The 24,346-nt window shown below is 37.8% G+C and overlaps 1 protein-coding gene across 3 annotated transcripts in view; it reads left to right on the top strand.

Annotated features, from left to right (window-relative positions):
• The first annotated feature begins 523 nt into the window (after positions 1-523).
• LDAF1 (lipid droplet assembly factor 1) overlaps positions 524-24,346 on the top strand; it is a 33,947-nt gene continuing 10,124 nt past the window's right edge. For 2 of the 3 annotated variants that reach the window (XM_072418927.1, XM_072418930.1), the window contains exons 1-3: positions 524-680; positions 12,812-12,944; positions 23,266-23,434. In XM_072418927.1, coding sequence (XP_072275028.1) covers positions 12,852-12,944; positions 23,266-23,434 — 262 coding nt within the window. In that variant the 5' untranslated portion in view covers positions 524-680; positions 12,812-12,851. Of the gene's footprint in view, positions 681-1,245; positions 1,896-12,811; positions 12,945-23,265; positions 23,435-24,346 lie in introns of those variants that run through there. The other variant, XM_072418928.1, reaches the window with a different exon arrangement.

Genomic DNA, 24,346 nt, shown 5'->3' on the forward strand with positions numbered 1-24,346 from the left:
TTGGATGGATAAATTAATATATATATATATATATATATATATATATATATATATATATATATACCACTACTACTTTAAGCAAGGCTACTGAATGACTTCCATGTCTAGTTTTATGGAAGTTATTTATCCATTTTAAAATACATTTTGAAACATTAACATATTATTACACCCAGCCTGTCATTAACTTGAATTAACATGAATACCATAGTTGAATCACAAGGCCCTAGGACCTTCCCTTCTCTGACTTAGCAGTCTGGTTCCAGACAGAATCCAGTTTATTCGGCAATTAAGTTTTTTTGTGGGGGAAGCAAAAAAGCTCTTTTATTTCTAGTTTTCGAAGTAGTAGGAATATTAAACTTTTTTTTTTTTTTAAATGTTCAAGGGCATTTGAAAGCAAATACATTTTATCAATAGCATGCTGAGCCATTCTGGTATTACTTGGCGTGCATATAAATAGAAGCTTTGGCACTGACTAATAACAGCTTGTGCCTTTACAGACAACAGAAAGTGAGCAAAGCAAACAAACAGGAGGACTGTCTTTAGGGCTGTAAGGAGTTCCTTCTCCATGCTGAAGGCTGGTCTTGTGTGATCAGTATTATAGGGCGGGGAGTGAGTAGGAAATGGAGCCTTGCTCTGCTGTGTTAATGAGTATGGAGGGATCTGACAGGCAGTGCTGAGAGGTAAGAATAAAAAGGCAGCTCAGAGAGCAAACTGTTCATTGCTTATTACTGTCTGCAGCTTTTATACCTGCTGATAAGACTGTCCCTGCACAGAGTGCATGCTGGAGACTGCTTTAGTTGCTGCTAGCTTTCTACTGTGTGTGCTGCTACAGAAATAAAACATTTAGGATTATTATAATCTCTACAATATGCTTATTTTAATAGGTTTAGTTGGGATTTACAGTAATCTATACAACTATATTGTTTGCGACAGGTACCAAACTCTAGGGTTACGTACACACGTGCTATATTTGTCATTGGAAAGGATCTTTTACCATCCTTACCAACAACAAACGACTGCACGATGCATGAACGAGCGATGCACATACAGCACCGTTCTGCTCTATGGAGAGGGGAGGGGGAGAGCGACGGAGCGGAACCCAGCTGCGATCTCTCCCCTTAAAGCCGACCTAAACTCAGAATTTTCATCTTACATAAAAGGGTAGACAACCCTAATATGTAAGGTAAAAATTCTGCTGTTTTTTTAGGTGCAACACCACAAAAAGAAAAAAAAAAGAGTGCAGCACTGCCCCCTAATTTTCGATCGTCTAGGCAGTGGAGAATGAGAAGGAGTGCAAATGCCTACTGGGATACCTACATCGGGCACCCTGAGATGCTCTTGGGCGCTCCTTTTTGTGCAAAAATTAAAATTTGCAGCATGCGCAGTGAGATTGGCAATTTTTTTTTTCCATCCTACATTATTATTTCTCAGTATTTATTTAGCTCCATCATATTACGCAGCACTGTACAAAGTCCATAGTCGTGTCACTAACTGTTCCTCAAAGGAGCTCACAATCTAATGTCCCTACTATAGTCATATGTCTTTAATGTAGTCTAAGGTCATTTATGGGGGGAAGCCAAATAACCTAACTGCATGTTTTTGGGATGTGGGAGGAAACCCACACAGACACAGGGAAAAACTGCAAACTCCATGCAGATAGTGTCCTGGCTGGGATCCGAACCTAGGACCTAGCGCTGCAAAGGCCAGAGTGCTAACCCCTGAGCCACTGTTCTGCCACCGTACGTCATCCGATCTAGCGCCTGGGTCGGGTGACGTAGCATAAAGAACTGGAATAAGAGAAGAAGATGGTGGCGCCCGGATCGCTGGCTCCGGGATGACGCAGGACCTGATGCAGGACACCCCCGGAGGGATCAGACTGCCCTGCGGGATTGAAAGTAAGTGTATTTTTTTTTTTATTTGCACTTTTAGATTTAGACTCTCTTTTCCTTTTATTACAATCATTCCTTGTCCTTGGATCCACCAGGATGGTTGTTTGGAGGGCGAGCGCTGTACACTTGCCAGATTCTTGTCCGATATCAGCTTGATTATCATACGAAAATCATTTGACATGTGTATGCAGCCTAATATTTGGACAGCTCAGCATCATCGTCATCGCTTAAAATTTTCTTTTTTGTTTTGGGTATAATTAGAGAGGGTCAAAACTACTGTTAGTTTTTTTCATTGCTATCTTCCTCATTAGGAACATTTGTCTTCACTTCCTGTTCTATAGACTCAGCGGGCAGTTAAAAATCTTTCCAACATGAGAGAAATCAACTTTTAGAAACAAACAGGGAAGATGACCCCTCTCTTCCTGTTCTAATGGCAATTTATCATTTTGCATTTACCCCCACTTTTATTCCTAGTGACACTGCTGATTGTCCTGGTCACAATTAGAGAATGAATGTTTCTTCCTGGGACACCGACCAATAGAAAGCTGACGGGTCATAACAAAATGTTTTGCCTTTACCTATATTTTAATTACAGATTTTTTTTTATTGTGGTACACCAATGTACAATATATACTTTACCCTGCTTTGTATTCTAAAACTGAGCTGTGTATTATACATGCCATTCTGTATATTGTTCTGTAAAATATATATTTTACACTGCTTGAATGTATATACTGATACTGAGGTGTACACGCCACTCTTTATATTTTACTGTAGATTACAATCTTTCAGTTTGTATACTAATATTCGCCAACCTGATATGATTGCCCCCAGCCGCCTATTCTCCCAGCTCAGGAACGATATCACCACTAAGTTGCAGACTAACATAATCTCAATTCACTTCTTTTCCACACCAGTCAGGAGACTCCACACCAAAGATGGGTCCCCAACCCCACTGATACTTAAACTTGGGGAAAAATAATTTTTGCAGTAAGTACAGTAAACACAGACAATGAAATTTTAAAGCGTACCAAAACTCAGACTTTTTACTTTACATAAAAAGTTATACAACCCTTGTTGTAAAGTAAAAATTCTGTTGTTTATTTTTTTTAAATGCAACACCCTTTTTTTTAAACCTCCTAATTCTCGATCAGCTAGGTGATTGAGAATGAATGGGTGCTCAGAGCCTCCCGGGATACCTACACCACACACATCGGGAGGCTCTTGGGTGCTCCTTCTGCGCATGCCTGAGATAGAGCCCTTTTGTTAAAAGGAAAAAAAATTGCCTTTCTCGCGCGTCAGCAGTGAGATCGGCAATTTTTTTTCCCATCTGCGTCACCCGATCTCGCTCCTGGGTCGGGTAACATAGGAAAAAAAAAAGCCAGAAGAAGAGGAGAAGATGGCAGCCCCCGGAGCGCCGGCTCGAAGACGGATGCCAGGAGGACGCGGGACCTGATAGAAGAGACCTCCGGATGGATCGGACTGCCCTGAGGGATTGAAGGTAAGTGTATTTTTGTTTATTGGTAGATCTTGCAACCATAATAGCTTCTGACTCCACATCCCTGGTCCACCCACTCACCTCATTGTGCTATTTGATGTCCTGAAAGCTGGGTGATCATTGCTTCATATACTTGTAACCTTTGTACTCATACTAGCGGTCAACGGTAAAAACCAACACCCTAAAAATTCTGCCAAGCACCTATTTGGAATACTGTGTTTAATCCAGACACACTACCATAAATGTGGAGGGATTCCCAGATCTGCGGGGTCCATGTCTTCATTTATAAGTGTCACCCATCATTATGCATAACAAAGCATTTATCTTTTTCTTTTTCATTGATACAATATAAATATTATATTAGTTATTTATATTCTATAGTTCTAGAAATGCTTAAAATCACAAAGAATTCCAGATAGTTTTTTTTTTTTTTGCCACCATTAATTTAATGTTTCTGTCTCCGAACATAAGATATATGTAAACTCAAAAACTAAATTTTAGCACATTTAATATCATGAATTTCTTAGAAAAAGATATGTTCCAAATTTCCTGGATCACCCAGGTTCACCCATGATAGTCGGTCTTCTGCAGACTTGGAGAACTTTAATAAATCTCTAGATCCCAGGTTTGAATCTCGGCCAGTACACTATCTGCATGGAGTTTGCAGGTTCTCCCCGTGTTTGCGTGGGTTACCTCCGGGTACTCCGGTTTCCTCCCACAATCGAAAAACATGCAGTTAGGGTAATTAACTCCCCCCCCCCAAAAAAAAAGACCTTTGTTAAAGACTGTGTTAAAGACATATGACTATGATAATGGACATTAGATTGTGAGCTCCTTTGAGGGACAGCTATGTACAGCGCTGCCTATGATTTTGGTGCTATATAAAAACTGTGCAATAATATTACATCTAAGACTTTTCATACTTCTAGATTTCTAGTTTCAATAAAGTGTTTGGCAGTCCAGCCAACTATAGTAATTTAAACCATTTTAAATTGCTTTTTTGTACAGTAATTAAAGGCTTGTGATCACACATCTACACAGAATAAGCATGTGCAGCCAGTCTTGTACCATCCAGCCCTAAGATTTACAAAGCTGTGCCACATGAACATTGCAATGCAACTGTTCTGTGTTCTACTTTACTCACTGATCAGTGCTGTACAGGTAGGTGCAAAAGGCTTATAGCAACTCAAAATCAGGTGCAAGCATTTAAAATGATATTCAATGACATAATAATGATTACAGAGCTCTATTCATTTGTGTCTTTTATATCTTCCTGGAGTTCAACTTTAAACAAAGCTTTGTCTAGCCCCTAGGTTGGACATAACTAGGAATAAAATAACTGGGCTGAATGTGTCTTGATTTGCTTGTGGAACATTCAGCTGCGTACTTTGGATGTACTTGCTATAGGGCTTTTAATTAACAAATGTGTAAAGTCTTGGCCGGCTTTCAACGACAATGCAGAGCATTAATATTTTGTTTTGTTTTTCCAGCCAGGAGTAAAAAGAATCAGCAGTACATGAACTACTTATTTCTTTTATTATTATGCCCAGCAATCTGTGGAAGACTACAGCTCTTACTGTGGTAGTTTGAATTCTCCCCAGGGCAGTCCTATTTTCACAGCAGGCAGTTAAAAGTTATGCCCTGGTAATGGTCTGAGTTTAGCAGGTCGCTTTTCCTATTTCTGGAATTTTTTTTGCATGTTTTCCGGTTATAATGGGGGCACAGACAAGCAGCATCATTTACAATTCTATTTATCTGTAAGCTTTAAAAGACTAAAATACAAAAGAACAAAGAAGCAGCGATGAAAGAGTTCATATTAGGTTTCATAGATTCATAGCAAGTTTTCAAACCTCATTTATTTAGTAAGAAATACAGATTCTTTCTGTATTTCAGTATTCTCCTAACAAGTTCTGTATAAATAATGCATGTGATATCCTTCATACAGGAGTTCTTTTTTAGTATCCGTGGTGTATTGTCAACAACTGTGAACTACTACAAGGATCAATATTATTAAAACTGAGTAATGTAAAAAATCTTAATGATGTGTAGGTATGCACATCATGCTTGCACATTACAGCATACTTTCTTTCTAGTGTGCCCTCCTTCAGCGATGACGGTACTAACCAGTCATGAAGTCGAAGGTTCAGTGAAGAAGTACATAGGTAAAATACTAGTAGGTGCACATACTGCTGCAGTAGCAATAAGTTATTGGAGTGCATAGTTCAGGCATGTCTAAAGTCTGGCCCGGGGACCAATTGCACCCCTTGTTCAGGTTTCCACCTTTGTCATAAAATCGATAATATGCCACACGCCAGCACTGTTGACCACAGCATAAAATACATGCCTACATAAAAGCTATTTCATTAGAGTTGATCAACCTCCTTGCAATTATCGGCTCGCTACTTGGCGGGAAGAGAGTCCCCATGTGTGCACAGGGAATCCCCTACCTCATTACAGTCGGCGTGTGCTGTGAGGGACCCCTGCGGACCACGCCCACTCTGATTCCAAAAACGTGCTCTGCACAGAGCCCGCACTGACACCGAACTCCGGGCACAGGGAATCCCTCACATCACCCTGGTGGGCATGTGCTGTGCGGGACCCGCGCAGACCACGCCCACACCATACATTTTCACCTCGCCAAATCAGGTCCTCTGCAAAAAATTTGGACATGCCTGGCAAAGTTGCATTGGGGGGTCATGTAGTCAAATAGTATGGGTTAATATTGGGGAAGTACACTAATACAGTGTATTTCAGTAAGAAAGTGCCTGAGATTCAAAAGACACCACCATCACCAGGCAGTGAGAGGGAGGGCAGAGTTAACTCACCTATCACTTCCTGCGTTACTTTAAAAAAATGTAAGGATGTAGTACCTGTGCTACATTTTTTTGAATTTTTTTGTGACTTTTTAAGCATCAGTGAGCCTAGGCAGGAGTGGTATCATGTGATATGCATGAAATGCAGTGTTCCTCAACCATGTTGCTAGGGGTTCATTAAAGAATGAGCAATTTGTGCCTCTTAGGTCAGTTTAGCTAACTCTAATTTTTGTTATGGCTATCTGTAAGGGTGAAATTCTTCCCAATGGCCAGCATGGAAGAGAAATTTCAACCACCCTGCTAATTTAATGTGAGCTGTTGATGTATGCTCCCCACTGCTTGATGTCTCAGTAAGATGTGCTAGAATGGTATCATTCTGTTTTATTAATGTTTAATGATCTAGCCCAGTTAACACTGGGGAACCATTGAAATAATTTTTAGGTCTTCAAGGAACCCTTATCCCTAACCCTTACCCTTAGTTGATCACTATATCAACAGTATATTAGCTTAGTGGGCAGGGTGAAAAATGGCTGTTACAAAAATGGCCAGTGAGAAGAATATCACCCTTACAGGTAAAGCTAAAAAGATCATTGGTGTCACAAACTGACCTGAGAGGCACAAACTGGTTCCTGCCCAAGGAACCCCTAGCAACCTCTGGAGGAACCCAGGTTGAGAAACACTGATCTAGTCAAACAGCAGGGTAGAGTGGAGTCTTGAGTCTGGCATAACACAATGAACGTGTCTTCCAACTTCTTATTGCCCAAATAGTCTACAAAGGTGTAAAAAAATTCCTCTGTTAAACAGTACAGTAGTGTTAGTCACAGTCATATTGCATTGTTAGATCATATCCTGTTCAGAAGGTTCAGCGTTAGATATGTAAAAAATACGTTTTTTTGTCCTTGAGTTAATTAATTTGTCACTTAAGTCTTTCTGGTTGATTTACACTGCAATTTGATCCCTTGATGTACAAGAGGATGTTTGGAGATTTTTATTGCAGGAGTACATTTTTGGGAGGCATCGCTAAAGTTAAGGCTGATATCTCCCATACCTTCTATAAGTGCTGATATAGAAGTGTGTATCTTTTCTTTTTTTTATAACATCTTTATTTATTAGGGTTTCTTTAAGCTAGTTTTTGGTAAGGGAAGGGATGCTGTCAGGAAAGTGAAATGTTCTATTTGCATGGAAAGTCCACTTTAAATAACATTTTTCTTGTATGCATGTCTTTTGTAACCTTCTGTGTTTTTGGTATAAATGCACAACCACTTTGTAGAGATAGAATAAGGACTATATATATATATATATATATATATATATATAAAGGACTTGGTTCCAATATAAGGACTTGGTTCCCAAAAAAAGGTAGAGCACATCCAAAATTGGAACAATTGGGATTTATGATGTTTAAGTTTTGCATTTACCCTGCAAGTAAAAGTACTGATTTAGCTTTTAACTGCTACTGCTTAACAGCTATATTTATGACTAGAAAATATGTAGGGTTCATTTTATACGTGTGGTTCTTTAACATGCATTTTAATGGGGCAGCCTAGTCCTTTGAATAAATTTCCTAATGCACCAGAAAGCATAAACAAAATTTTGTATGCTTTGTTTTAATGATGCAGTGCATGGTAGTGTGTTAATTTTTTGTAGTTTGTGTAACATATAAAACGATTGGAAGGTGTGTTGGGATGCCATGTAGAATGAATGGCACCACAATGCACTGACTTGCATAATGTGCATTGCCACAATACAGTGGTAATAGACATCTTGTATCACCTATCCCTTTCCTTCCTTGGCTGACTGTCCCTGGACTACCCCTTTAATTTGTTGCAGTTCAGTCCTTTAAATCATGGAGGCTTGCATCGCATATGGGGCTGTCTGCACGAGGCAAGGGGTGTTTGTTGTGTTTTCAGCCCCGTCATCCAGCCATGATTTAGTATTGTATTGGAAGACATAAAACAAAAAAATACTAAAAATAGGATAAAAAACAAAATTAAAAATATCATTGGCATGTTGTAATGGGGAAGGTACCAGGGTAGGCAAAACATTAGCAGATTGTACTTTTTCCCCACCAAGGAGACACTGAGGAATATCTTTTTTGGTTTATTCCAGCTTTGAGACAAAAATACAATCAAAGCTGGCTGCTTGGTACTTTGCATCTTTTATAATGAAATAGGATCATAAGAATTCAGAAAACAGCGATTTGCAGGTTCAGATTTAGGATTATTAGGAAGAAAATTATACTGGCAACTCAAGGGATTTAGCAATTAGGGCAGGCAGATAGCGCAAATCAGTGCAAGCATAAAAATTAGATTAGGAAGGCTGTGTCCCCTGACTCAGAATAAAGGCAAAATATTCAAGTTTAACCGAAGTGTACATTAAAAACAGAAACACTACTTTTAATCAAATTTTTGTTTTAATAAATAAGAATATTGTTAAAGGACCTATTTGGAAAGTATAGCAGTTACATATTCTTTTACACATTTACAGGCATACACAGTATTAAAAAAGTAGAAACACATTTTCTAGCATTTAGATATGCAAGACCACCTTTCGCCAGGTAGACTTTCCCATCTGTGCATACAAAATACGACACAGACACAGTGGAAATGTGTGAATCTGAGGTTTCTAGTATAGTGGTCACCAACCTTTTTGACCTCACAGACCACTAAATTTACGGACTCCGGACTGCACATTTGCGGGGAGCCGTGTGTCACTCAAAGGGAAGAAACTTTTCCCAGAGTGATGTCATGATGCCAGAGACACAACTCGCCCACCGCCCTGAGCCTGTGATCCATACTGGGGGACATGGTTCGGTTCTGGCGAGTGCGCCCCCCCAGCGGGGTCTTTCTTCCGACCCCTCTGGGGGGGCACATCAGCCAGAGCCGCAGATCACCAAACTTTTCACGCAGACCACCAGTTGGCAACCACTGTTCCAGTAGACAATTTACAGCGCTGTTCTAACATTTACTGAACTCCAGCCTTACTTTTCCTTCTGCACAGTTGTTCTGGTTCCTCTCTCGAAACTGCCTACTCTGATTTGCCTTCATACATGAACTTCTTAAAGTGTGCATTAATGGATTAATTTAAATAGAGCCTTGTTATTTTCTGGCTGCAGGATATCCATCACAATCTCGACTTTTTATTCCCTATTTTTACTGTTCCTCTCCCAGGCCTTCATTCATTCATTGAATTTCAGTTCTTTCAATCATTAAGGCTCAGCATAGTATGAGGACTTCACCAAAGCTTGTGGTTTTCAAGAAGCTAGATACAGCATTCTGTCACCCCCTCTTATGATCTACCTGCATTATACAGAGAAGCACAAATCATCATGGTCTTTGGGATTTTGTAGCTTGTCATCTGCTTTGTCTTGGTGAAGCTATAGTGGCAGCTGCTTTACCTACCTTCCAATCCCAGATGATGACAGTTTATAATTATTATTACACAGTATTTATATAGCGCCATCATATTACGCAGCGCTGTACAAAGTCCTAAGTCGTGTCACTAACTGTCCCTCAAAGGAGCTCACAATCTAATGTCCCTGCTATAGTCATATGTCATTAATGTAGTCTAAGGTCAATTTAGGGGGAAGCCAATTAAACTAACTGCATGTTTTTGGGATGTGGGAGTAAACCGGAGTACCTGGAGGAAACCCACGCAGACACAGGGAGAACCTGCAAACTCCATGCAGATAGTGTCCTGGCTGGGGTTCGAACCTAGGACCTACCCGGAATGCTAACCTCTAAACCACTATGCTGCCCACTGTCCAGTTTACTGGAACATTTGTAAGATATGCCCTGGGATAACAAGGCTTTCAAAATGCTACTAATTTTACAAATGTGTAACTTTGCCTAAACAGTTGCAGCAGTACTTTTACTTTTTAATTTGCCTGTAGTGGCAACTGACCGTTATTTTTAGGTTGACAATTGTAATCAGCCTACAGGGGTCAGATAAGTGAAGTATAACCATATATAAAGGTATTATTTCTCAGCATTTTTTTAACAATTTATTCAAATAACAACCTCTTTAAAAACAAAAATGTATGGCAAGAGACCCTTTCCACATGTACATAATAATCATATTAATAAAAAAAAATATTAATTGGTTCCCGTATTGATGGGCTTTGTTTTGTTCACTTCAAGCGGAATTTACATTGTTATAGAAGTCTATTGAGATTCAAAACACATGTGAAGCAGCTAAAATGCCAGTCAGAAAGAGATCAACTCCAGGTGCACCTGTCAAGGAATATTGAATATTCTTAATAAATATTCAAATGATTTAAAGACACCAGTCCAAAGGCTACAATTCCTTGAATTTTTTATTAACTACAAATATTCAGATCCATTTTAGCAAAACTTCAGATCCTTTACTTATTATTGTTTATCATGATGTAGTATCCCCTGAACATGGTAGAAACACTTACCTGAGTGGCTGACGCTACTTCCAATATAACCAATGAATAAAAAGCTTGTTCCACCATATAGTGAAGCTTTTAGGAGGACTGGGTATACCATTAGGCACTGTAGGCTTGTCTAATTATTGACAGCAGAATTCGGAAGACAGCTTTTCCTTGTTTATACATTGTTATAAAGCAAAGAACGGGCCTGAGCAGATCTGGTCTGCAAATAACTTGGTCTGCCTGCATAGCCAGCTCTTTCAGACATCCTTCTTCTACTTACTCTATCATTGCTTGCACAGAAAATTCAAGTAAGTTTGATTTATATTATTGTTTTTATATATAAACTTTGAATAATGATCTTAGTAGGTGGAAGTAATTTTCTTCTGGAACTATGCTAACCTGATTTATGAGAAATATTTAAGTGTCTAATCTATGCAGACTTTAGAAGGATGGCTTATTTGCTTACTTATTTTAAATACCCCTTCAGGTGTTTCCAGACATTTTTTTGTTGTGGTGTTTAACTTGGATGTGTTTCCTATTGGCCCAGAGCCATGTGAGCTACCAAAATTTTTGTGTATGTAATAATTACCTTGGATACTTATATATACAATGTTCTTTTTTGGGAGCATTTACCATATCATCATAACACCATACTAACATTGCAGCACTCCTTAGGAAGCTGACCAGTATCTGTGAAATGTGTCGAGTCACTCTCATCTACCTAATTGTAGGCTTGTGAGAATATTGTCCAAAGTTTGGTGGTGGTAGCAAATTATCTAGTGGTCTTTATGGCTTCTTTGTCAATTTAAACTTATGATATGTTGTGTATAATATTGAGAATGTAACATTTGTCAATAAAAACTATGAATATTTTAACTTTTATTGTTGCAAGTACCTAGAAAATCCTGCTTTGGGTCTCCAATGGTGATGTCTTTGTCCCAGAGGTGATCAAGCCCCTTCTTTGCTTTATGATTTAATTGGGGATGCGATACTTATTTGCTAATTTAATGAAAGGGGTTCTCAAATAATTAATATACACATTTTCATGTTATTATAGGGCAGAGTAGAATGTGACCAGTAAAAATGTGATTCCATATATGACTCTTGCAGAGAGGTGTTGTTAACACACTAAAGCCTGTGTTCCTCCAGACTCCAATAATGGAAATCTGGCACAGCCTCCTTACATTCATGGTCAAATTTACTTGCTTGGGTAGCTTCTAATGGAAGTCTCAGAAAAGTATCAGCAAATGATGTTCCTTTATGTTACTAATATCACTAAAAATCTGTGTACACTGTATGGTATGCAAGAGCCTTTTACCCCAACAAGACCCCTCCCCTATTAACTTTTTAATAACAACCCCTTTTCTTTACATAACAACATCTGCAAGTATGGTGAAACTGGCCATACGAACGTTTATTAATTAAACAATTTATCAATATATACATCTATAACTGTCATATTTTTACATTACAACTATATAACATTAACTGAATATGTAACCCCAAAAACACCCTTCCCCTCAGGTGGCAGGTCCTGGACAGGCCTTAACTCCTTCACCACCGTAGATATATCTAACACCGATTGATATATCTAACTGGGTTCCAGGCGCCACTCCAACGCCTTGAGAACAATATCAATCATGCATAACATCCCCAACCTTAACACCTATTAACCCAAATAACCATTTTTTCCCCCGTACCATAGATAGCCATCCACACTATATCACTTTACCAACCTAGCTACACCACACCCTGTCCTCGCCCTCACACCACCCAACGCCTTCCCATCAACCAATCCACCCTACCATCTCACGACGGGAAGGTGGGAATCTTCTCTCCTTCCAACTCAAAAATATCTGGCCTCACCCCTCTTTTTCCTTTTCTTATAGCCATACTACTTTATCCACCCATAGTTTTCCTTAACTACCTATGCTCCCACTTTCCCCCATCAGACCATTGCCCCCTTCTTCCTCACCTGACCTTTTGCCTGCCCCCCCCCCCCCCCCGGCATGTTGGCCCGTGCCTAGCCCATTTTGGGCCTAAATATATATGTAAATGAAAAAAATAAATCTAGTTGTTCTAGGAAGTCACTTTGGGTCATTACATTCAGAATTATAAACATTAGTGGTAAAATGTATTTCAGAAAAAAAAATCATTAGATCATCTGCATAAATGGAAAAAATAATTTAGTTCATTTTTCTTTTTATTCCAAAAGGCTGTTAGAATTACCTGTTGATTGAAAACACAACATTAAAATGACTAGTTACGAAAGCTTCTATGCAGAGAAAATGCGGGAGCTACAGAGGCAGCTGGATACCGTAAAACAGACCATCAATACGAACTCCAAGGTTAGTCATACGATCTACAATATTTTTATGTAACGTGTAAATGCATTTTTCATACATTCCTGTTAAGGTCACACCAGGACAGAAAGAATTGTATTCAACTTTATTTCCGAGTCTTACCCACCGCTGCTCTGTCAAAACTGATTCAAGGATTCCAATTGTTTCTGGGGGGATTCAATGCAGGGTGTATGGAATGCTTCTACCCCTGTTCTCATGGGTGCTATATATACATGAAAGCAATCTACTGAGATTAACAATTTAAAAAATTTGTAGCTGGATGAGGATTAAACAGATTAAAAAGCAAAGGTTATAATACTACATTCATACGTAGCAGCTGATATTGGAAACACACACAATATTTAAATGGAGTTTTCGGAAAAACAAATTAATCAGTCTTCACTTATTTTCACTTCTTTGAGATCCACTTTTTCACAAAGAACAGAAACCCATCATCATACTGGTTCAGATTAGTGATCAAAAGAGTGCACTGCTTAAAGTGCTCTTACTACCTAACATTCCTCCTTTTGTAGAGGTAATTCTCTGCTATTCTTTGCAAAACAGGTTATTTCAATCAATGACTTTGGTCCCTTTCAGACTTGCGGTAAATTGAAATGCCACATGGGCAACTGTGCTCCCAATTGCTCCCATTCAACTGTACGGGGGGTAGTTGGGAACCACTTTGCGCAAGTGTTTGCAACAGTTACATTGCAGTGGAGTTATATCATGTTTCCTGGAAGCAATATGTTGCTCATGGCTGTACAATTGTTTTTTTGAGGGATGAACTGCACCATAACTTTAAAAGCAAACAGCAATGCATGCAGATGCATGAACCTGCAGAACAGTTTGGCATTCCCAGAGACAGCAGCAGTTTAGTATATGACTCCCAAATACCTCTTTAATTCTTTCTTATCTTAATATTCAAGACCCTTTTAAATAGCAAATAGCAACCTAACCAGGTAAGAAGGCATTTTCAGTCACAAATTTAGCAAAGGTAGGGGGTAAGTATTTCACAATGAAGTAACATCCACAAATAATAGGCTTATCATTGTAAAGTTTTTTCCGGGGGTCTGATACAGCATCTTGCCAGGCAGGCCGGTGTGTGGAAAGTTTCCTTCACTTCTGGTCTGGTGCAGATGTTGTTCTGGGACAGTTATTAAGGTTTTTTTTTCCATTTTATAGAACACATTCCCTTAATGAATGTAATCCAGCACCATTGTTGGTGGCAAACTTTGTTTACACCTGCACCAACACATAGCACATATAACTGATTCAAAATCCTTATATTAAAGTCTACATCTGATGTTTGTCATGTTTCACATAGTTAAATAAACACTTAAAATAATTTAATTAGGTTTCCAGAGTATATGCTTGTGTTCAGGAAGTACAGATTTTTTTTTTAAAACAGATTACCCAAAACTAATGGGAATTACTTTTCAAATCTTACAATGTAGTGTTAAGCCAATGCCCTGTTTACATTGGCTTCAGCTTGGATAGGAGCAATGTGTACAGCAAGCTTTTACAAGCCTTTAAAGCACCATTCAGCTCCAGTTTGAGAATGTTAAACACTTAATGGGAGTACTGGCTGTCATTTTAAACAAGCTTCTAGCAAACTTCAGCACTGCGTGAAGCATGTTAAACGTCAGCTAAAGCCTTTTCGCATCTCAGGATGCCTGTAATAGGCAGTTAGTTTGGATTATTTATTGGCAGACTTGCTTTAAGCATAGATATCAGTTTCTTTTATGTAGTCCCTAAATCAAGTTGGAAAATCTGTACTCAGCTTTCTTTTTAGTTTCTTACAAAATTTGCATAGAACAGCTGCAGTGCCGAGCACAGAAGATTCTTTTAGAGACTTTTCCACTTAAAAGTAGTGGCATGCAAATATGTTAGTGCTGCAGAAACCTGTCCTAACCTTTACCTGTGTTCTCATTGGTATATTGTTTTCTATTGATGAACACTGCTTGGATCCTGTGACACTGTCAATATGCTTTTGGTAGATCCTGAATAATAACTCATTTATGTTGTTGTAGACTGTTCTTCCTTTTTATATAAGTTTTTACTACATGAAGCATTGTTATTTTTTACTACATGAATCATTATTCCTAACATAGTGTTTGGGGTACTAAAGGATTAAACAATGTCAGACATAATGGCTGGCATTCTTGGTTCTTTCTGGATAAAAAATGATCACAATACAAATGTCCCAATCACATTCCCAAAACACTTTACCCCAGACCCACAGTTTGGGTGGGTGTCTGTTAATAGTTTATATATTACCATTCCACCAAGGAGAGTGACCCAATCATTCAGAATAGAGTGTTCTCAGAGTGCCCAGCCTGAAACAACCAGTGATATTTTTAGAAAAAAGAAAGAAAATTTCAGTTTTTAAGACAAAAAAGTTTTGCGCTACAAAAGCCTGTCTTTTTTCTTTCTTTTTTCTATTATTTTATACATTACCAGTTTACAGAATCCTAGGTAAAAGTTACCTGTAGCAAACACTTTCTGTACTTTTTATTAACTGACCTCATGTACTATCATCAAGCAAAGAAGAATGTACAGAAATGTTAAGTAAAGGAGTTCTGTTGTTGATGTTGAAGGATAGAAAATGCTATTAGGCTCTGTTATTTCATATTGTTACTACTCTTTTACAGTTTGTAAGGTTTCACCACTTTAGCAGCCTTCTCAGGTTAATGAGCCAGAATAAAACAACTAAGGGGACAGTTTACAAATATACTCTAAAAAATAAAGGGGAGACTCAGTCAACTCAGTATAACACCAGGTCAGTCACACTTCTAGGATATTAGTCTGTCTAGTTAGGGAGCGTAGATGATCATAAATCAGTTACATCTGCATAATGCAAATGAAAGCAACAACACGTGGACAGGATGGACAAAAGCAAGTCAACCCCCAAATATGAAATGGACTAATAAAATCAACCCCCAAATATGAAATGGCCTAACCACAGACCATAACTGTCTCCTTTTTCTTCCTTTTTATAAATATTGAATTGTTATAGTGTCCTTGTCACTACTAGTCATGGACAGTAGCATAAGGTGGTGCCCAGTGGTGGTGACCTGTGCAGTTTGATGCACTGTGCATCTCAATGGCACTCCTTTCACTTCACAGATAGAAACCGGTTCACACACAAGTAACAGACATAAAAGAGTCTAAAGATGCCATGTGAAAAGTTATGCTGCTTACTACAATATTCAGCATGACCAGTCATTGAGCAGTGGGTCAGTGATGGCTTAGGGGCCACATCTTGGACATCTGCACAGACCTCTATGTACTATCTAATGGTACCCAAACTGCTCTTGGGTACCATAATGAAATTCTCACACCTTTTGACAGACCTTATGCTCATGCAGTGGGACACGGGTTATCGGTTATCTCCTGGTGTAGGACAATGCTAATGGCACCGGGACTGCTGTTAGATACCATGATGAAATCCTCATACCTATCGTCAGACCTTACATTGGTGCAATGGGCACTGTTTTTCCTTCTGTTGTAGGACAGTGTTCGGCTTCATGTGGCCACAGTGTGCAGGCAGTTCCTCGATGACCAAAGTATTCACTGGCCCCCATATTCCCCACACCTAAATCTAATAGAGACCGTCTGGGATATTAAATATTGATGCATTCGACTTCACTAGTCACAGTCTCCACAGTCTATGGCTGTCCAGAAGCTCTCTAATGTCCGGGTCCAGGAGATCCCCCTGAGCACCATACGTTGTCTCAAGAGAAGTACATTTAGATGATGTCAGGCGTGCATACCAGCACATGGGGGCAATACACATTACTAACCCACATTATCATTTTTTGTGATTACATTTTTCACAAGTTCTATAATTCTGTATAAAATGCATGAGCAGTGTATTTTATATGAAAGTCAATGCAGCTATATTGATTTGAGACTGAATATTCAGATTCTTGCATAGGCTGGAAGTGGTTGGAATGCTGAAATGCCACTTTATACACAAATTCTGAGAACATTCTTTTTTTCCAGTTACAAAGTTCATGGACAGACTTTTTTTTCTTCCCATTTGATATTGCTTTCAGGTATGATTAGCTAAAACCAGGAGAACAAAACAAATCTTGGATATTTATGCATTCATATACATACACCTATGGTTGGCTTGAAAATTTTATGAAAAGATGTTACAATAGAAACTATTTTTGATGAGAACAAAGATGCCATTCCTATTGAAGTGCAAAATCAAAAACAGCTGCAACATTGAAATATAAACTTTTATAACTCCTGATATATAGTTTGTTCTCATTAATGCAATGGATTACAAAGTGCTGAGACAAAATCACTGACTGCAGCATGGCTGCACTACTTGCTGGATGTTAAGATGGTTTCTTTCACTTGTTAGTACAATAGCTGTTCATTAGTGCAGCCTGAGAACATTTTTCAATGCAACATTTTATGATACAGGTTTTATTAGAATTATATCAGAATTGTTACTGTTGTTGTGGCATTGAGAAAACACTGAACTTGTATACCAGTCCAATACTTATTGTTCCGTCTAGGAATGCTTACCATATGGTATGGATTAGCAGCACAGACCGTGAACCTGTTTAGACTATGCACATCAAACTAGTTTTATAATATAAAGAAGCAAAATGAACATTCTAAAATAAGCCCCAATTCACATTTGTTGCTTAAGACGTTGTGGAGGAACTATTTCATATATGACATCAGAGGCACAAAAATCTCTGCTTTTTATTTATGTGAGCAGAATTTGGGCACCCCAATGGGCTTCTAATGTAAGCACACAGCAAGAAATTCTAAGCTGTTAGAAGTCAACTGATAAAGAATGTACTTGTAGAATAAAGAATTACTCTACAGTACATGCAACTAGAAATGTTCGGAGGGCCTTGTTTTAAAGTCCTTATATGTCTATCGGGACATGTGTTAAAGCCCTTATGTGTATGTTACAATACTTTCATGAACATGGACTAAGAACATAAATGTAATATATTGTAGTTTACAACTCCTTCAGTGTGCTGAATGCATTTATTTTTTTTTTTTATTTACATGTTTATCCTGGCATAAATATTTCCTACTGTAACTACATGTGTTAGTAGCAGGATCATCAGATAAAAATAAAACATTGCAACCACTACATCATGACTGATAAGCTACAAAGTATTTCATTTATATTTTTGAATTAAATACCATTTAGGTCTTGTTAGATTTCAATAGCGAGGGGAACACTAAACAGGAAAGTACATTTTCTTTATATATTCTTTAGATATAAAGATTGCAGATTGAGAGAATGCACACAGGAATACAGTAAATACATGTACCCTGGTACTAGCAGCTGAATTGTATTTTATAATGATTAGCAAAGAGTAAGGATCCCACATTACACATTATCCCATTAAAATAAAAAAATAAATAATAATAAAAAAAGCTAATAAGATTAATAACCCAGTGATCAGCTTTACTGAATGTTTAGGTGTGGTGGAAATAATTAATCTAAATACAACTAAATCACTTGAGTACAATGTATTTTCTTACATTTTGTTGATCCCAAAACATTTTGGATCCAGGTCCAGGGCGTGCCATGTGGTGCATTGTGCAGATAACATCCAAATTCTGGAGTACAGAATATCTAGGCCATGTATACGTTGATGTGATAGAGTATGCACATGTGGTTTTTTAAATCTTAATTTCTTACCTAATTCATATTTTCTTACATTTTGTTGATCCCTGAACAGTTTAGATTGCACTAGTACAAGTATGCATGAAAGTTTGTGTGTCTCAAATGGTTTCCCTTAAACTACAGAGATAGGATTTTTACCACACATTTATTAAAAATAATGACTTGTTTGCTTAAATAAATTACTATAAAGACAAATAGTTTTGTCCATGAATTGGAGGTTCTAAAAGCGTTTGTACGGTTCAGGACGTGCCATGTGGTACAGTCCCAGTGTGCATTGTGCAGATAACATCCAAATACTTCTTTTCTGCATATAATAACAATACGTTGAAATTAATTGGCATGTTAAAATAAAACACGAAAAATAACACGACAATTTATCATATTATTATAGCTATATCATTAACCATAAAAAAATGATTAATAAAAATAACCCTTTAGTAAAATGTCCCATGTAAAAACACATTAAAATCAAATTGGGGAAACCCCAGTACAGCATATCTAGTCCATCTATATGTTGATGTGATAGAGTATATTTTTTTAAATCAAAACCATAGATTGTGGAAAGCAATAAAAAAGCACAACCATTGTACAGCACTGAAAATAAGAAATCAAGGCCTGAGTATGTATTGAGGAAAAATGGCAGCTCTCATGTATTCTGTATGTTTAAATACAAAGCACACATACGAACAAGGTTTTACTTGTTTACCTAAAATATTCTTTTTATGTTAGTGCACATTGATGGCACAATATTATTGTATACCTCCCAAGGGAAGAAGAAGCTGGACTGATATCTGGACACTTAAAAGTGGACTTTCGCTGCTCTGTACGTAACCACTATCAGTATATTACAATCATCTGGCACTTATCTTGCATTCAAAACTAGCTTTGCAGCGTTTCTCTCTCAATATAGTTACATGGAAAATTGTTTTCTGAGAAATGCAATCTGATGTGGAAGAAATTGCAGAAAGCAGTATTATATTCACAATAGGGAATAGAGAATATGGTTTGTTATCCTCTGTGCTACTGATAACTATAGAAATGAAAGTGATGATATTCTGAATATATTTTCACGTATATTTTTTTATAACTTATATTCCTTCAAAACCCATATCACTACATACTTTTATGGACACAATTTTATATTTTTTTTATTATTATTGACTTACAGTACATCTATCTACTATAGCTTTTTTCCATTTCCAATAATTGACAATGTATTTAGGGTTAGAATATTTTTAAACCATTGAACTCATTTTGCTGTGTTGCAACTACCATGTTCCATGTACGTTTGTACATCAGTGGATCTTATGTTGGGACAAAGTAACTTTCGTGGGCATACATGACAGTTGTGCAAGAGTTGCATCATCCCATCCTGGCCGATAAAGATGGTTGAGGATTTGGAACCTGCAAGAGAACTGGTTGAAGATTGAAGTCCAGACTGAGCAGAGCTCGGATATTGCAGCTATGGAGGGTTTTATTTTGCTAGGTAAGTCTAGAATAATGTGGAAATATTTTGTGCATAATTTAAAACAGCATTATAGAAACACAGCTCCTGTGGGCCCCAAGCATTGTGTGGTAGTTTAATTCTTTTTTTAACACTGAACTCTGAGATCCTTTTACATTTCTGATACACCTTCCTTACTCTCAACTTATTACAACAAGCATTTTTTTCTGAATTGTAATTGCATAACATATTAATGTTATGTTTCGCACTCAACTAGCAGGATATTCCTGGATGCTTTGTGGAAGAAACAGTGAAGTGAACCACGTCACATCTTTTATATATGCAACCACATTAATGTTCAAGTTCCATGATACTTTGGAACAAGAGTTCCAAACGTGTGTGAGATTATGGTATTGCTGGAGTGCAGCAGGGACAGTTTTAAAGAAAGTTGACCTTGATACAAATAAAAGGTCACAAAATGCACAGGATTCCTTTGCACAGAAGACCTTTTAGATGTTTCTCCGGCAGGTAGCACAGGATGGCCCAAGGCACATGGTTTAAGCGACACCTGGTCTTCATCAAAGCACCCTGTAAGGGGTAATGGTCTGGTAGTCTTAGTGGTCAAAATACTTCTTGATGTAAGGGGCCACCAGGGTCACTCTGTCTGAGGAGATGGAGCAGAGAGGCTTCAGTATGGAGAAAACTGATATCCAAGAGGTAAAGTCAGGGAGTACGCAGGTCATGGATAGCCGCGGGTGGAGAAGAAGACCAAAGCTAAGATCAGAGCTGGTGTAAGGCTAACAGATAGTAAAACTTCAGCAAAGGTCAGGGGGGCCAGCAGGCAAAATGTAATTTTAAGTTTAGGCCAAGGTCAGGGCAGTCGGTAAGCAAAGCACAGGCCAAGGTCAGGTCAGTCGGCAAGCAAAGCATAGGCCAAACCCAGGCAAAGGTTGGGGTCATCAGGAACAGTGTACTAGTACTCAATAGCAAGGTCACTGTTGCAAAGTTGCAACACCAGCCCCCAACACAGAGGTTAAACTAGCCTCTGACCCTTTAAGGAGCCCTTCTTCCTTGCATGTACACCTGCCCATGGGCACACAAGCCCAGGAAGCACAGGATTCTGCCAGACAATTTTGCAGGCCCTGGCATTTGCCCGGTTAGCCGTACCCTAAAACTGGCCCTGGTGGTAAGGATTTTAGCCCCTGGTGGGAAGTATTTTAGGCTATGAGAGACAAATTTTTATTTCTAGTGTTGTATCAATGAGTATTTATTTGTCCTAGTCCTGGGACAATATGATTTAAATCTGTTGTTTGTAAATAGGTAAAACACAGGGTAATCTGCATGTATTTTCGAGATGTATTTCTTGGGGTCTATTTCTAAAGCAGTGAATGTGACTTTCACTAAAACATTCTCTGGTGGAGAATCAATTCACCAGGAACCAGGGAATGTTTACATAAATGTTAGATCTACCGGTTTATAAATAGACCCCCATGTGTTTTACAATTTTGCAGTATGCACCTGAACAGACTGAGTGCAACTCAAGCAAGTGCCAACAACAGAACATTTAAGAATTCACAGACATCATGTGACATCTAGCTACCTGAAGTGGCAGTTCATTTTATCATAAATTTTGGCAAGCCTCTATAAGATTTTTTAAAATACTTATCTGCTGAGAATTTTCATTATTTGTGAAGTGTGGATCGCTGAACATAGGAAGACAACACAATTTAATAACGGCATACAATATCCTGCCTAGAAAAGTATAGTTGGTATCACTCATCTAAATCCAAATGGAGAATCGTACAGAAATATAATTTGTATTTTAAGGTACTGTAGTCTTTGTACACATAACTGTGCCTTTTCGTGCAGAAAAAGCGTTTCAAAGAAAATAGATAGATATCATTATAAAACTCAGCATGTGGAAGTGTGAAACCTCATTGCACTAAGAAAAATACATTTTTATAGTTCACTGATATCAGAAAAATACCGATACCCCATGATCCTGTCATGAGTTTTCTGAAATAGATAGTTTGTTCCAGAGGACAATATGGCTGTGTGAGTGAGGCACATGATTTTTACGTTTATTAAAAAATGAAAGAAAGCACTTTATTCTGTAAAAACTAAAGAAAATTGCCTTTCAACACAGGAGAAACAATTTTTAAAAAAGAAACATTTTTATGTTTTTATGTGCATTTATTATTATGAATAACTGGTTCATTTTTTGTAGGCTGTGTATACAGAATGTGATATACATATACCCAGGTTATAACTTCACCTGGTATAACTATCACACCTAGTTATAGAGGCACTCCAGTGTAGCAGTACACCCTAACCCAAGCTGTGACTCCCACCCATGTTTTAGTGGTAGAATAACATTGAGTTAGTAATGGTTAGTACTTTTTTGAATATAATGTATTGGATTGGATATGCATTTTTATGTAGTTTTTATTCCTTTCCCTGATACACATATGTTAAGTAATAGAACATTTACCAATCTATATATGAAATCATAACAGCACACAAATGTCACAAGTCAGACAAATGATATCACAATAAATAATTTCCATTCTTTATTGCAGTGTTTAAGGTAATAAACCCAATACAAAAGTACACAATCTCCAGAGAGTTTCGATGATTTAAGTATGAATCATAATATCCACAATCTATGAAATATTTAACTTTAAATAATGGCTGAGACTTACATGATTGTAACTCATGGGAAATCAAGTACCTTTGTATTGTAATTAGAGATGAGTCATTTAAAAGTATTAAAAATAATTGGAGATAATTTTTCAAATAATGGTTAGCGTTATAACCTTGTATTCATACACTAATAAAATAAGGGGTCTATTTATAAAACAATAAATCTGACATTCACTAAAACATTTCCTGTTGGAGAATCTTCCAGGTTTATGTGTTTTCATGGCAGTAAATAATTCCCTACCCGGGAATGTTTCAGTATATATCAAATTCAGGTCTTTGTAAATAGACCCCTTCATAACAGAAATGCACATTTCTTACAGTGCCATTTTATTCCACTGTTGCTGGAAATGATCACTAATGAAATTTTCCATGACAGTTATTGAACATTTAGAATATACCAAAAACAAAAAGTTTTTTTTTGTGTATGTAGCCCCCTTTCTGATTTATATCTAATTTATTATCTGTTGTAGTCTTAGCATTTACTCAATTTGCTACTTTGCTTTACTTAGGTGATTGCCTTCATGAACTCCCCTGTTGGACAATACTTGGACAAGCGCCCATTCATCTCACTCTCCCTGCTGGTCTTTATAGCATTGTCTGCAGTTCCATTTGGCATGTTTCTGACTGTGATGGTCGGGACAGCAGTAATTGCATGCCTTGGGGTCATAATAATTGAAGGTAATGATTAGATGCTGGAAAAGATACATACTTTGTAACTGCTATATATTGTGTTTGATGTAGGCCACAACTTTCATCTATCTAGGTATTTTTTTTTATGATTCTTTTTGTAACTGTACAAACAAGTTTTCCTTCCATCTAGAAACTGTGCTTACCATAGCACAAAGGCATGATTTAGACACAATTATGATGATATATACCCATAGTATTTGACTGGCGAACAGGAAAAAAAACCTTATACCTAAATGTGAACTGTACTGTAGGTATAGTTGTCCCTTAATAAATGCCTAAACCCCATTGAAGTGCAGCCTGCTATGTAAAATACTCAATGTCTTCCCTATTTAAGCCATAGTCACTGTTGGTCCCTGACTGGCTCCAAAGCCCTATGCTAGTAATATGTCTCTGATGGGCCCTTTTTTACCTACCTATTGTGGTACCATTCATTCCTTTGAATAAGTGGTACTGTGCTAGATAACTGGATAGTCCTATGAGTATGGTTTATGGCTTATCCATAGCATTGAAATGAACTGCAGTACAATAAGCTCAGATGGGTAATTTTCTGAGCAAAGGTTGTTCAGGGACATACAGTAAGTGCCATTGAAGTAGGTAGGTGTTTTACAAGGTAGGCTGCTGTCAAAGTACAAGTATACTAAAGTTGTCCCTAAAATGTTAACACAATGCTATATTACCAGTTATCATGGACATGATAGTAGATGATATCAAAGATTCTAGCAAGGAGAGCTCTGCATGTACTCTCACCTCAACCCATTTCCCCACCAGGTCTACTCTTAAGGGAAATATACATTTGTGGCTTGTATGGGCTTGAATGCATCTTGGTGGGAAGTATGCAGCTAGGTAAAAAACAGCATGGCTTCATCAAATCTATTTATTTTTATGTCTTCTAGTCATGGG

The sequence above is a fragment of the Pyxicephalus adspersus genome, chromosome 7, assembly GCF_032062135.1.
Source record: "Pyxicephalus adspersus chromosome 7, UCB_Pads_2.0, whole genome shotgun sequence".
Taxonomy (NCBI): domain Eukaryota; kingdom Metazoa; phylum Chordata; class Amphibia; order Anura; family Pyxicephalidae; genus Pyxicephalus; species Pyxicephalus adspersus.